The 14,539-nt window shown below is 50.4% G+C and overlaps 5 protein-coding genes across 5 annotated transcripts; 2 read left to right on the forward strand and 3 right to left on the reverse strand.

Annotated features, from left to right (window-relative positions):
• Positions 1–233: 233 nt before the first annotated feature.
• Positions 234–3,827, reverse strand: Aud_001192 (uncharacterized protein; the record flags this gene model as incomplete). Its single annotated transcript, XM_043286692.1, has 9 exons — positions 234–600; positions 659–1,444; positions 1,498–1,594; positions 1,644–3,090; positions 3,148–3,247; positions 3,309–3,426; positions 3,489–3,511; positions 3,595–3,610; positions 3,704–3,827. 9 exons carry the CDS (start codon positions 3,825–3,827, stop codon positions 234–236), a joined length of 3,078 nt encoding a protein of 1,025 aa, XP_043142627.1.
• Positions 3,828–5,597: 1,770 nt separating this feature from the next.
• Positions 5,598–6,198, reverse strand: Aud_001193 (uncharacterized protein; the record flags this gene model as incomplete). The annotated part of the gene is made up of 4 exons (XM_043286693.1): positions 5,598–5,695; positions 5,768–5,931; positions 6,004–6,093; positions 6,152–6,198. 4 exons carry the CDS (start codon positions 6,196–6,198, stop codon positions 5,598–5,600), a joined length of 399 nt encoding a protein of 132 aa, XP_043142628.1.
• Positions 6,199–8,211: 2,013 nt separating this feature from the next.
• Aud_001194 (uncharacterized protein) lies at positions 8,212–11,010 on the forward strand (the record flags this gene model as incomplete). The annotated part of the gene is made up of 1 exon (XM_043286694.1): positions 8,212–11,010. The coding sequence occupies one exon, from the start codon at positions 8,212–8,214 to the stop codon at positions 11,008–11,010; it is 2,799 nt and encodes a 932-aa protein (XP_043142629.1).
• Positions 11,011–11,328: 318 nt separating this feature from the next.
• dph1 (2-(3-amino-3-carboxypropyl)histidine synthase) lies at positions 11,329–12,739 on the reverse strand (the record flags this gene model as incomplete). The annotated part of the gene is made up of 2 exons (XM_043286695.1): positions 11,329–12,488; positions 12,559–12,739. 2 exons carry the CDS (start codon positions 12,737–12,739, stop codon positions 11,329–11,331), a joined length of 1,341 nt encoding a protein of 446 aa, XP_043142630.1.
• Positions 12,740–13,010: 271 nt separating this feature from the next.
• On the forward strand, positions 13,011–14,156 carry Aud_001196 (hydroxymethylglutaryl-CoA lyase; the record flags this gene model as incomplete). Its single annotated transcript, XM_043286696.1, has 2 exons — positions 13,011–13,262; positions 13,344–14,156. 2 exons carry the CDS (start codon positions 13,011–13,013, stop codon positions 14,154–14,156), a joined length of 1,065 nt encoding a protein of 354 aa, XP_043142631.1.
• Positions 14,157–14,539: the final 383 nt, after the last annotated feature.

Consider the following 14,539-nt stretch of genomic DNA (forward strand, 5'->3'; position numbering starts at 1 on the left):
ATGTGGATATAGATATGGAGACAACAGACTCGAACAATCTCTGTCTGAGCACACTGATAACGGATCGTTTTCGGTTTACAAGTATGTCAATTCAATCAAAAACGATATGCAATGCAATTCTACCTCGTTAGATCAACTATGTATAACAACATAATGCAGTGCCAACATGCGCAAGCACTTCGAATTTTACCCGAACCTACTTCTTAGGAAAGGTGCATCACTACATAGGAAGTCTAATGACCGTTCGTAGTGCGATCAGCCTGTGCCTCGAACTCATCCTCGTAAGCCCCGATGGACGCGGAGCTTCTCACGCGCTGCAGCTGACTCGCGACGTAATTGGAGACGTGCTCGTCGACTCCGTTGCGGAGGACTCCGCGGTCATGCTCGTCTTCGGACAGGATTTCTGCGGCGGGGGTCTCGGTGCCGGCGAAGGTTGATTCGAAGTCGCTGCGGTTGCCGATGGAGCGGGTGGTCGACGAGCGCCGGAAGCTGGGCTTGCGGCTGGAACGGGGCCGGCCTGAGCGGGTGAAGATGTCGTCGAAGTAGTGCGATGCGGCGGCGAAGGGGGAGCGGGGGGTGTGTGGGAGGCGGCAGTTGACTCTGCAGAGAAGGTTAGCGGTGTGGGGATGGAGTGTCAGACTCTCGAAGATAAACTTACCCAGTATCGTGGATGACCTTGGCGATAAGACCTGTCCATCCGCATTGGTGGGACGCTCCTAGTCCACGTCCGGTGTCACCATCGAAGAACTCGTGGAACCACATATAGTCCTTCCAGTGCTCATCGTAATCGAGGAAATCTGAGCCATCGTTGACAGCTCGGCGACCTTGGTCATTGCGAGCGAAGAGGTGCTGCAGACGATGCTGAATCTCCTCGGCAACGTGGCCCAAATGCATGTAGTCTCCAGAGCCTGTGGGACATTCCACCTGGAAAGAATCCCCATAAAACATGTAGAACCGGAGAAGGGACTCAACAAGTAAGAAGTTGACACACAGCCAGACGGGTCCGCGCCAGTTGCTGTTTCCTCCGAACAATCCACTGTCGGAATCGCCTGGGACATAGCCGACTCTGAACGTCTGGCCATTGACGTCCATGGAGTACGGGTGCTTCTCATGGTACTTCGACATAGACCGGATACCGTGCTCCGACAAGAACTCGGTTTCGTCCAGCATCCTCTTGAGAATCTTCTCCAGACGATCCTTACTTACCAGTGACAGAAGGAGTCGGTCGTCCTTCCCGCGCCGTTTCATGCTGGCAATGTTTCTTTCTGCAACATCCTGCCTGTTTTCAATGAACCAGTCCATTCTCCTCTTAAATGAAGGGAACTTGTTTATCAGCTCAGGTTCGAGCGTGAGAACCGCATACAGAGGAATCAAGCCCACCAGCGACCTCACAGGAAGCTGTTGTGTCCATGGCTCGCCGTAAGAAATCGCGTCGTAGTAAAAGCTGTGAAGCATCAGCTACTAGCCCGCCCCTCTTGACTGTTGCATTACACATACCCGTCTTCTTCGTTCCACAGAGAGGATTCCTTGCCTCCTGACTTGAAAGTCATAGCATCACTAATGAGAAGGAAGTGCTCGAAAAATTTGGACGCAACTAGCTTCAGTTAGTGAGAAGTCCGTGATTTAATAGAAAGTTGACTCACTGTCTTCGTAGGTCCGGCGATGCTTAGCCAATTCAAGAGCTATATTGAGCATGCATAGACAATAGAAGGCCATCCAGCCGGTGCTGTCCGCCTGTTCCAAGACACCTCCAGTCGGAAGAGGCTCAGAACGGTTAAAAAGTCCAATGTTATCCAGGCCCAGGAAACCGCCCTCGAAAACGTTTTTGCCTTCTGAGTCCTTGCGGTTGACCCACCAGGTAAAGTTCAGCAACAGCTTCTGGAAGACGCGCTCCAGGAAGTCAAGGTCCTGCCGGCCGTACATCTTCCGTTCGATCTTGAACGTTCTGAAGACAGCCCACGCATGCACAGGAGGGTTGACGTCTCCAAAGTTCCATTCATAAGCCGCGAGCTGACCATTGGGGTGCATGTACCATTCACGAGTAAGGAGGTCCAGCTGCTTCTTCGCGAAGTCTGGATCGATCATGGCCAGTGGGATGCAGTGGAAAGCTGTATCCCAAGCAGCGAAAAAAGGATATTCCCAAGAGTCCGGCATAGACAAGATGTCATCAATGTATAGATGCTTCCATTGCTGATTGCGCACATGCTTCCTTCCCGGGGGCGGTGGTATCATTCCAGGGTCTCCGTTCGCCCATTGGTCCCAAACGAAGTGGTAAAATTGTTTCGTCCACATCATGCCCGCAAATGCCTGTCTTTGAATATTACGCAGATCGTCACTCATCGGAAGAGGGCTGATTCGGTAGTAGAAGTCGTCAGCTTCTGCCCTTCGCTGCTCGACTGTATCATCCAGCACTTCTTCGTCGATGAACTGCTCGTTCTTGCGGGAGAACCTGAAGCGGACGACTGCGCACTCGCCTGGAGGGATGCCGTCTCCCTCGTCAAAGGCATACCAAGCGGCGAACTTTGTTCCCTTGTTGGCGGGGTTAACAGCATCCCTCTCTTCGTTGACGATATGGCGATGGAAGGCATCCTTAACGTAGGGCTGGTCGTTCTTAGTGCCCCACAGGAGCTCGTTGTTCGTCTCGTTCTCAGTGAATAGCATACGAGGCATGACATCCTCCTGACAATCGCCGACAGCTGGAGAGGGCGAGAATCGTACGTATCGCTCTCCCAGCTTCTTATGAGAGGTCTTTGCTGTAAGCTGCGACACTTTCTCAATTGAGGGTTTCTCCTTCTCATTCTCATACCCCCAGGACCAGGTGTTTCGGAACCACACATGAGGGACTATGTGCAACGGAGCGGGTTCCGGGCCTCTGTTGTAAGCAATGACACGGAACATGAGTTCCTCCTCATCTTCTCCCTCTTTGGCAGTCTCAATGAAGATGTCCCAGTAGCGATTATCGTCAAATGCACCGGTGTCGAGAAGTTGATATTCACGGTCCTGCCTTGAACGCCGCGCATTTTCGTCAATCAAATCCTGGTAGGGAAATTTCTTCTGAGGGTACTTGTAAAGGTATTTCATGTACGAGTGCTAGAAACGCGCATGTCAATGCAACGCATAGTTAAGCAGTTGACGGGAGTCCCTTACGGTTGGGGTATTATCCAGGTGAAAGTGAGCTTCCTTGATGCTCTCACCATGATTTCCCTGAGGATTCGACAATCCAAACAGGCGCTCTTTCAAGAAGTCGCTGTTCAACAGTCAATGTCCGAACACAGCTGAGATCACATATCCAGAGAGCGTGCACGTACTCCTTCTCATTCCAGAAGGCAAAAGCGATATTTTCTAAGCCATGGGTATCCGAGACACCAGCAATTCCATCCTCGCCCCACCGATATGTTCTTGACCGGGAGTGATCGTGGGAGAAATCTAACCGTAACAGATACGTCGATCAGCCCCGCGCAATTCACATGTGGATAAGACGGACTTACAACTCCACGCGTCTCCATTTTCACTGATAATTCGTCAGTAGTTGTGCAAAAAGCATTGCATTGGACACATTGACGATAATGTCGAGGAAGCCGGAGAAGCACTTACGAATAATCTTCTCGGACTGCAGACGGCCGGGGATGAGATTATCAGCGGACAAGCTCCGAATTACCAGTGATGCCACTGGAAGCAACTCATGAATAGAATGAGAACTCACCTGTGGCCCATTGTCTCTCTGCGACATAAGGACCCCATTTCTTCCAGTATCTGGTCCGTTCACGGTCCTCTTTGAGACGCTGTTCCTCTTGGGTGAGGTACTCTTGCTTGTCAATCAATACCATGGTTAGATAAACCGGAAATCGATACTCCGGAGAATCTAGGAGAGAGAAGGAAACACGTAAGTAATTGAATAGAAAAGTAGAAGAGAAAGAAAGGGTGAAGAGCGAGTGTGCGGTCACGCCAAATAATAATACTACTACGACTACCAAGAACTAGCCGACAGGGCAAGCTCTGTTCCTTGACCTTGGGTGTAGTTACATTGGATGCAGGAGGACACTTGAAGAGGAGCTAGCTACAGCTCAGCAAGACAGATTGACAATGACAGAACCTGATTTGTCCGATGACCGCAGCGGCTTATCAGAAATTGATAGCCATAGTAGTCTGGGCTCGTCGCTCGGCGCATCTTTCTGGATTGCTGGGGATTTCCAAGGTTTGTTAGCTGTGAAGGTGGAGCATCAGAGGGGTAGAGGACAGTAAGGGCGAGATCTGACATCATCGACAGTCAAGCAGTTTAGGAGAATGTATGCAGCTTTTAGCTAGATATAGTGGTGCATAATTGTTTTTGATTAGAAGTTAATATAACTAAATATTCTTCTCTGTCATAATGCATCTACTCGATTGGACCTCGTTGATAACGTAGAGATCAGTGGCTATCGCAAATCAAATGCCAGATGGGAGCATCTACATCTCAGGTTCGCAAGCATTTCCGTACGAATTCCTGGGTATCTTTCAATTGCAGCGAGCCATCCACTGTAATTCTAGCATGGAAACTCAGAACCATAATTCTCTGCAACTAGAAAGTTTGATTGACATAAAAATTGGGATAATCTAACGTCGAGTCCACTGTATTGCATCCATCGGTATAAGTACAGAATGCAAGCCCCTGACTTGGGAATTTCTTTGCGAATGAATAATGTTCGACAAGCTCATTATATCATCCTAAACGGTGCAAAGCTCTTCAACAGCCCTCTATTCAAAAAGCATCAGTTGGGCTCCCAGGAAAAGAATCAAGGCAGTGGCGCTTTCCTACCACTTTTCGTCGCTGCGAAGGGAAATCCTAGGTGGCAAGCGGCTCGTTCGAGAAAGGAACGAGTCAGATGTATAGAGGTAGTAAATCCCAGGTTTGTGATAAGCAGACGGATCTCATGTAGATCATATGCTTGTGTTTGAGATTTATATCTGCTGCTCGCTCTCAAGTCCAAGCAGAAGACTATGGTAGATTCCTTCATGTCAAGCCGAATAAGGAGGATGGTTTTCATACTACGGCAGACTGATCGAACGCCTAGAGGAAATGCTCTATCTAAAATTGCAACGGACCCGCCGTCTGCTAATGCAGGATTCCCCTAAAAATAGAGTCAAACCGAGACACTCACTCGTCCTTCCCCATCGTCTATTTAATGGACAACATTTGAAAGTCGACACCTGTTAAGAATTGCAAGAAAGATGTCTTCTCAGCATGACAAAAATTATGATTAAGTGGTAGTAAACGATAAACACATTGTACGCCACGACAAAGTGAACACAAGTCTCCAGGTGAAGAGGATTGTCGCACGGCATATACATGCACAGATTTGACCTAGTATGCCAGTGGCTGCGGTGCTCTCCAGAACCTCATGGCAATCTGGACAAAAGACGTTCCGACTTCGTCCACGATCTGTGGTATATGTTGTTGGAAGACGATAAGAATGGGAGGAGAATACACCAGCAAACTTGATGTTCTCAGCCATGTCCCTTGAAAGGTGGTGAAGAAAAGAGTAAAGTTCATTGCACTGAAACCGCATTCGTTACCCATACAAACTAGACGAGACCAGCCTTGATTCCGCAAAGATCAGTCACGAATTGCGGTTTCGGTCTTGCTCTGGCTGTTCGTCACTGCTGGAGTACTGCCCCGCTGAATCTGTGGGAGAAGTTGCGGTCGAAGCAGAGGACTCTTATGTGTCGGACGAGATTTTGTGAGCCGCACTGATACACATACCGATAGAAGACTGTCAGTTTTCCTTACCTGCTGTCCGATATTCATTGTCCACCTTCGGCGCACCTGCGCTGTGTCCCGAGCCGTTTCCATCCACGATAAGTGATTGACGAGCTTTCAGACGTCGCTCGGTCTCCCTGATCTTGGCCTGCAGTTCCTCAAGCTCTCTCGTTTTTATAATCATTTGAAACCTCCTGAGGTACCAGGGCCATTGGTCAACCCAACTATCTCGTCATACAGTGAGCAAGCCTCTAATGAGAACTTACTTCTGATCTATAGTCTGCGACAGGTGATCCACATCCGAATCCAGTGCGAAGACGCTATCCAGCGTTGAGGAAAAGGCCTGAGCCATGGTCCTGCCATGTCTTGGTCAACGCCAACGTTTTGATATCGGGCGCAAACGGGAAGACGAACGACTGCGGGCGACCCTTTGGTTTCCATTCCTGCTCCATGTCCGACATATTGCACTATTGTCAACAGTGTTCGATTATCTGAGATCAAATGCAGTACGAAAGTACAATCTGGTCGAGAAAGATAAGATGTATAGACGCTGTCAGATCGGTTGGTTGCCTTTGTTCCGTTTAAGGAGACAGGTGTTTGAGCGTGCGTCAAGAGGGGGGAAAGGGTGGACTAAGGTGATCGGTCTATCGGGCAAAAAGGTAAAATTAAAAGGAATAAGAATTTAAAGTGAGATTAATATAGTAGCATGAGACCAGGACCGGCTGAGAGTCTATGAGAAAGCTTGATGGACGGACGGGATTGATTGCTGGATATGCTGCCACTCCTATAGACCACAAGGGGAGGAACCGCTCTGCGAACCGAGCAGGAGAGCAGCAACGAGGAGGCTATCAGTGTCACAGTGCACGGTCGGAGAGTTACAAGGCGCAACAAGCAGGTGTTCGGCTGTCGCAGCAGGAGTACCAAAGACCAAAGCAGGATTGATGAGAAAGGGAGGGAATTGGAAACAAACAAGATGAAAAACTAATAACTGATAGTTAGTACATGTTGATCAGTAGTACTTACTAAATTGTTGCGCTATGGTACCTACTGCTATTTCTCCTGTCTCCTTTTTTTCTTTCATGCTTGCAGTAATTAACTAGATATTTCTCCATACAACAAGTCGTCGAACTAAAATTATGGGGAGATTAGAAGCTCCATTCTGGTGTCCACCATCCACCATTGCAGAAACTCCTTTGTGTATACTTCCTGACCTTCTCGTTCTGGAGAAGCCGCAGGTGCAATGAGACGAGAACTCTGTTGTACTCTATCAGCTGTTTACCCAACTTGGGAGGCACGCACTGCAATGCCACTATCAGCTTCCAACAGTTGGACAAGGAGCTTCGAGAAAGGGGTTTCTGACCTTGCTACCCAGGCTGACTCCATGAGCATTTTGCCTAGTTGAGAGAAGCCCCTGACGATGTGGGGTATTGTCATTTTAAGGTATGTACCTTGTAATTGTCATGTAACGCCGCAACATTTTTTATCGTACGCCATATCAGAAGTGCCAATGGCAGACGTCATACAATAATGATATCCCAGGAAAATTCTCCAGTAGTAATTGAGGCAAGGTTCTCCATAGGTATCTCAGCCCCTGTTTCTTTTCCTCGTCCGTAATGCGCTCGTTAGTGGTCAAAGCACCTCTGGCTTTTTTTAAAATGGCTGCCCAGAAGACTTGGAAGTTTGAATTCTCAACTAGCATGCCAATGTGTGATTCTGATCGTTAACTCTTCATTCTCCAGGATCAATAGGGATGATTAATGCCGATGTGCCCTGGACCTATAACACCTCGCATGGTATGGATATAGGTAGTAAAATGGCATGCAATTTGTCGTCATGCTGCAAGATAAAGTAGCGTCATCGCCAAGGTGCCTCATCTGAAAGGGACCCCCTGGAAGGAGGTAAGGTACAGGAAGTCGTACTGAAAAGTAATTACATTAAGGTAGCCATTGCATACCAGAATTCCACATAATTTTGGGCATGTTGATCAGTGGAAATAACTCACGTGATTTAGCCCCTCTGTTGGGCGGTCGGGGTCCTTTGTCAAATTTTCCCTCTCTGGAAGGAAGCAGAGACCACCAGAAAGCAGTCTTGTCATAGCAGTAGCTCATCCCTCTGCACCCAGCAACGTGTTCACCATATTCTCAACCCATCAAGAATTCAATCTACTCATCAAATACAACCTTTCAAAATTAAAAATTTCTCTGATTCAAGGCATTATTTTTCCCCCCTATTTTTACTGGCTCACTTTTTGTCGGTTTCTGGAGACCCGTGTCTCCCTTGAGAGATTTTTCTCCCTGCATTTTCCTGCACTAATGGTCTAAACCGCTAGCCGCACCAGTTCTGGTCGCGTTCTCCAGTGGTTTGGCTGATTAGAGGATTCGGGTCCATCGGGCAAACCGCCGACATCGTCCATCACCGTGGCCCCCATCTCTAAATCTTTCTCCCCCAGTGGCCGAGCAAACGGGCAATGGGGGATGCCTCCTCTGTCGGCTTACACTCCTTTTGAATCTCTCCTTTTCTTCCAGTCTCTTGCCACCTTGGGTACCCGTCCTATCAACTTCGCATCCATCTCCGATATTCTACGTAACAATACGTTCGTGCGCGAGAATGTCGCATTCAACGCGGACAGGCTCAGCCCGGAAGCTCTCGAGGAGTTGTACACGACCTTGATGCGAGATGGACTAGATGGCGCTGGAGCCGCCTCACTTCCCGAACAAAATGGTGTACATCCCGAAGGCGCTCAACCCACTAATCCGCTGAAACGTAAGATCGCAAGTCCACGTCCGGAGGTGTTAGTTGATAAGGGAAGAAGCCATGCTAGCTTTCTTCCCGAGTTAGTGTCTCATCTCTATGCCAGATACAAGGAACTCGCGACCAGAGAGATTCGGAACGAGGAAAGGAAATATAAAGAAATCAGTGATGAAATTGAAAGGCTACAGAAGGGGGAGCGTCAGAAACCCTCACAGGCAGCACCTGCGCCAACGTCTGTACAGGTATCCACAGCACGAGGATCACAAGCAAAACAAGACTTTGCGCCAGAGCCCATGGACTTGGATGTCAAGGAGGAAAGGCCCGCTCAGCAACTTCGGCAGGAACCCAGCCAACCTGCAGTCCAGCCGCCGTTGGATTCCAAGGTCAAGCAAATAGACCAGGAACCGCAGCGCAAGGATATTGCACCCTCTCCACCGCAAGAAGAGCTAGTGCAACCGACCGCGCCGTCGACAGCGGCCGCAGCGTTACAACAACCGCAGGTGCAACCCACTCAACCGCCAGCTCAACCGCATCAGGAACAGCTCCGAGTGGTGCAGAAGCAACCGCAACCACCTAATGCTCAACATTTTCCGCACGCGCATGCTGGATTACCCTCACAGCCACCGGTTGATGGTCAGGCATCCTCGGCAGTCCAACAAGCACCAGCCAACGTGCCTCCGACAGTGTCTTCGGCGCAAAAGGCGAAGATTGGGCCTGCTGTACCTTCGCAAAAGCCCGCGGCTGCCCCAACTCCGAGCCCGGGCAATTTGCCAACTTTTACGGCGGCGCCCTTGCAAGCTCAGCATGACGTTCACAAACCTTCTCCTGTTCCTGCTTCATCACCAGCTTCAGCAACCAGACCTGCAGGCAAGAAGGGTGCTTCAGCTGCCACGTCTGTCTCAGCATCTCAACATCCCACACCCCAGCCAATAATTCAGCAGTGGTCCTTACATCAGCCACCTCAGACTCCGCGCCCACCGCCTTTTACCTACCCGCAACAACAGGCAGATAAGCGTGCTACGGTGGGGGAACCATCCGCAACCCCTCTCCAACACACAGCGAAACTCGAGCCTGGAAAGACGTTTCAAGCTACTCCCCAGACGCCTGTACCTTCCACGCCAGGGCCTTCTTCGGCACCGATCGTATCGACAGGTGTCAACGGCTATGCTCGGGGTTACCAGACGCCTGTCGGAGCAGCGCAAGAATTGCTTTCGGAAGCGCAAAGTGTCCATCGCCCTCAACTCTCCGTCGATACGAGATCTTCTACACCTTGGAAGAAGACACCTCGACTTAGCATTCCCCTGTCGCCCAGATCACCGATTCGACCCCGGCCAGAGGATGTCAGCCCTATTAGCGAAAGAGCCCCATCGCCAATTGAGTTTTCTGAGCCACTTCCAGAAGAAACAGGAAGCCGCCGAAACAAACGCCGCGCCGTTGAAGAAAAGGGGGCGAAAGCAATCCAGGAACCCAGCCTAGCGCAAGATTTGGAACCTAAAGGGCGGCTGAAAGCCAAAGTAGAAAGAGTCACAGGGTCCGCTACTGGAAAGAAACGGGATCGAAGCACGACCTCCTCAAGAAGCCGAGGAAGGTCCGTAGTATCCCGCGATGAGGAAACCGTCGCCGAGGCCGGAAACGGGCCTATTGGAAAGATCAAGCATGAGTTGCCTGGTACACCGGCTAATATCCCAGAGACATCTGAGTTGGAGGGCCGTGCCAGTGGAGCCCGAAAAGGCGCTGCCGCATTTTCTCAAACCGAAGAACGTCCAGGGAGGGGGCGGCCGAAACGCAAACGCGGGATCAGTGACGCCCCAGAGCCAGAGCCAGTCCCGACTGAGCCTAGCCGGCCGGAATCGACACAGTCCGCATCGTTCGTATTGTGTCCTCGTAACTTTCCCAGAACTGGAGCACCCATAATGAATGATGTGACCATGCATAAGCATGCCTCAATATTCGCGAAGCCGCTGGCGGAGCGAGATGCACCTGGGTACCGAGATCTCATATATCGACCGCAAGATCTGAAATCCATCAAGTCGTCCATCCATCAAGGCAGTAGAGCTGTGGCTGCAGCTACAGAAGCTGCGAGCACGCCCGCTGCAGATGGAGAGTCCCCGGCTCCCAATGCAGGCACGACTTCCAAGAACGCTGTTCTAGTGCTGCCAAAGACTGAAGATGTCATTCCTCCCAAAGCCATAGTCAACTCGGCACAGCTGGAGAAAGAATTGATTCGCATGTTTTCTAACGCCATCATGTTCAATCCCATTCCGCAACGTGGGTTCGGACCTGCCTTCCCGATGATCAGCGATAGTGGGTCACGAGAAAGCACGCAAGTCCCCGAACCGGATGAAGGCGGCATCATCAAAGACACTCTGGAGATGTTCGAAGATGTCGAGCAAGCGGTGACGAGATGGCGGGCGGCGGAACGCACTGCTGATGAACTAGCGAGCAAGAGCGTCTTATCGCTTCGAAGAGGTAGCACGAGCGATTTGAACACGGATAGCGCAGATGAAGTCAAGGGGTCATGACACGCTGTTGGAGCGAATTGGACGTTATTGGCTGAAATGTATGATTAGCGGGAAGGGATCTGCCTTAAAACTCTAGAAAGGCCATCGTGTATGTGTAGGTTATCTGTGCCAGAGCGCTGTTACAAGCCAGCCACAGGCATCATGAAATGAATCTAAAGGAAATACGAACGATTTCACCAAGCCGCATTATTGTTAAGACGTTCTCGGCGTTTGGCATAAGATTTCCGGCATTATTTGTTGTTTCTCTTGACCATCATCTTTTCGAATATCGTAACCTTTTTTCTTTCATGCCTTTCAATCATAGACGGAAAGTGACTATCAAGCAGCCCCCTGTAAAGCTTGCTGAGGCTTTGTTCTCCCTAGCCCCTCTTTAGCATAGAAGTCCATCGGATATACACCCCTGTTCGCGCTATCCCAGTGCTCCCTCACACCCAACGCAATCAAGGCCTCATACGGCGTCAGAAGCGGTCGCGGGAATGCATAGCCCCAATCGATACTCAACCTGGGACAAGCGATCTGCACCCAGCACTCGACATCCGACATAGACGCCAATTTTCCGGGAAAGATCTCGCTCAGAAGCAAGTTGACGAAGGGGATACCGCGCTCGTTCAGGTGGTTCTCGATCATAGCCATGGTGTTCGGGTTCCCTTGCCGGCCGAGCGAGCCTAGGATGATGCCCCATTTCCTGGCCGATTTGGCGGTGTTGATGGCGTCTCGGCGGAGGGTGTGCATCTCGTCGTGGGAGTAGGTCTCGCGGGAGAGAGTGCGCGAGTACGGGTCGTAGCGGTATGCGGGGATGGTAGGGTTGTGGATCATTGCGGACTCGAGGTGAAAGCGGCCGTCGCCGAGGTAGAGGAGGATATCGATCTCGGTGGGGGAGAGTTGCGGCGAGGTACAGCCTAGGATCTCGCCTTTGGACAACGGTGCGATTTGCGGAATGACAACTTTGAATCCGGCGCGTTCAAGCACGGGTCTGAGGCCGTGAAGGGTTGCGTTGAATTGGATCGTGCCCACGGTTGCGATGGTCTTTCCTGGCGGGAAGTTGCGCTCTAGCGTGGCAATCAGGTGAGAGGTATCGATGCTGATGTCGACGAAGATATACAGAGTTTTGATTTGAGTTACATCAACGGGGATGAGGCAGCTGTGCGCATAGTGGACCAGCAGGTCGCATCCTAGAGCACGAGCGGTATAGTCGTCGATACAGCAGGCGCCGTAGGTGACATCGCCCATTATCAAGGTCTCCGTCCCCGGGCAAAACTGCGTCAGGATATCAGATATTGTGGTAGCGAATATGAGTAAACCCTCAGGAAATTGTAGAGCAACACGTTTGGCGCCTGACGTCCTTATCCGATGGATCGTCTTGGGTATCTCAAACGAGTAATTCTTGGGCAGAAGTTCAATCGCGGCCTGTATTTCAGGATCTTCCAGGATCTCAGGCGGGACTTGATTCAGTGTTCTTGGGTTTTTTCGGGGCGCGACTGTCAGAAAGCATCGTCAGCATATGTTTGCAAGTGCGAATCAGCATACAACAGAAGACCGGTCACTCACCTCGTTGAATGCTTGTAGACTCGACATCTTTCGAACTTGTAGAGACAACTTTCTGTGCTTGCGCATCTGCTGTACGTCTTCCAACAAATCTCTTCTTCGGTTGCCGAAGATTGCTAGCCAATGCAGTCTCTTCCATCTTTGATTCTGGAGCAGCAGAAGAAGACATCAATGGCTCTGTCATGATGGTCTGTCGATTCTGCTCGTTTCAAAAGTGGGATGGGATGGTTTTCTTTTTCCTAATCCTGACTAAGATGGACCACAAATATTGATGGTGGCGGATGGATCAGGTGGGGTCGCCGAGTGTAACCAAGCGGCTTTTCTCCGCATTCTCGGCTCGATAGAACGTCTAGAGGTAATGGCAGCTGCTCATTCTTGTCTTTAGGATACTCGTGCGTTCCCGATCAGCTCTTCGACTGACGTTGTCTTCTGGTCATATTGTATTCCCTTGAATCATGGCTTTCAGACCGAGATTGAACCTGTTCTCTGCCCTTCGAGCTGCTCCTCCTGCTCGACGCTTTGCGACAGAAGCGCGGCTAACCTCGGACCACGTTCGCATTGTCGAAGTAGGTCCACGAGATGGTCTACAGAACGAAAAGAAATCCATACCACTTGAGACGAAGCTGCAGCTCATCGAGAAGTTGGCCAAGACGGGAGTGACGACCATCGAGGCCGGATCTTTCGTACCTGCGAAATGGGTGCCACAGGTATACATCTCATGATAATCAGCAGATCTGTTTGAAGTAGCGTATGAAGTTTTTCGACTGACTGATTCTGGGTCCCATCAGATGGCTAGCACTGCAGAAATCTGCAAACATCTGCTCCAAACACCACCCCAGTCGCAGCATGCTATTGCTTATAATTACCTGGTACCAAACGTCAAGGGGCTTGAGAGTCTCATCAAGGTCATGGATGCGACGGGTTCCACAGCAGAGACACCAGGCTCAGCGACCAAGCCTCCAACCTCTACTGAAATTTCACTCTTCGCCGCGGCAACGGAAGCATTTTCCAAAGCCAACACCAATTGTACCATTGCAGAGTCGCTCGAGCGGATCCGCCCCATCGTAGCGTTGGCCAAGACGAAAGATATCAGGGTTAGAGGGTACGTTTCTGTGGCTTTGGGCTGCCCATACGAAGGTCCAGATGTTCCACCAGCCAAAGTCGCGGACATCACGGCCACACTCCTTGAAATGGGCGCTGATGAAGTGTCGGTTGCGGACACCACCGGCATGGGAACTGCTCCACGGACACTTGAGCTTCTCCAAGCACTCAAGGCCGCCGGTATTGCAAACACAGACCTGGCACTTCATTTCCACGATACGTACGGCCAAGCCCTCGTGAACACCATAGTAGGGTTGGAACATGGCATTCGGATATTCGATAGTAGTGTCGGTGGTCTTGGTGGCTGCCCTTATTCTAAGGGTGCTACTGGTAACGTATCAACCGAGGACTTGATCCACACACTGCATGGACTTGGCATGCATACTGGTATCAATTTGGAAGAGATGTCCAAGATTGGCTCGTGGATTAGCAACGAGCTGGACCGGTCCAATGAGAGCAGGGCGGGAAAGGCGATTCTTGCGAGAATTCAGAACCAGTGAACATAAGGCTGTTTGATAGCCTTTTATATTGCTTTCATTGTCAATAGCCATGGCTTCCATGTTCAAGCTATGTCTTTGCATTGTATACTTCCTCTTCGTGACTGTTTTATATATTTCAAGTAGCGTCAAGGAGTCTCTAAATGCGACCCCACCCGCTACGATTTTGACGATGGCGGCGAAGACTCTCTAAACTCTGGCGTATACAGAGGATGGCCACCGCTCTCACTTAGCAAAACTAGTAGACTAATCTCAAAGACATTGGATGTCTGATGTAACACTGTAGATGTAGGGATACACCCTGAGTTCAAGACCCCTGTCAGTCTTAGAGGCGAGGCTAACCTAGACAATATATCCTTTGCGGGGAAGTAATAAGATCGAGGCAC

The sequence above is a fragment of the Aspergillus udagawae genome, assembly GCF_001078395.1.
Source record: "Aspergillus udagawae IFM 46973 DNA, scaffold_1, whole genome shotgun sequence".
Taxonomy (NCBI): Eukaryota; Fungi; Ascomycota; class Eurotiomycetes; order Eurotiales; family Aspergillaceae; genus Aspergillus; species Aspergillus udagawae.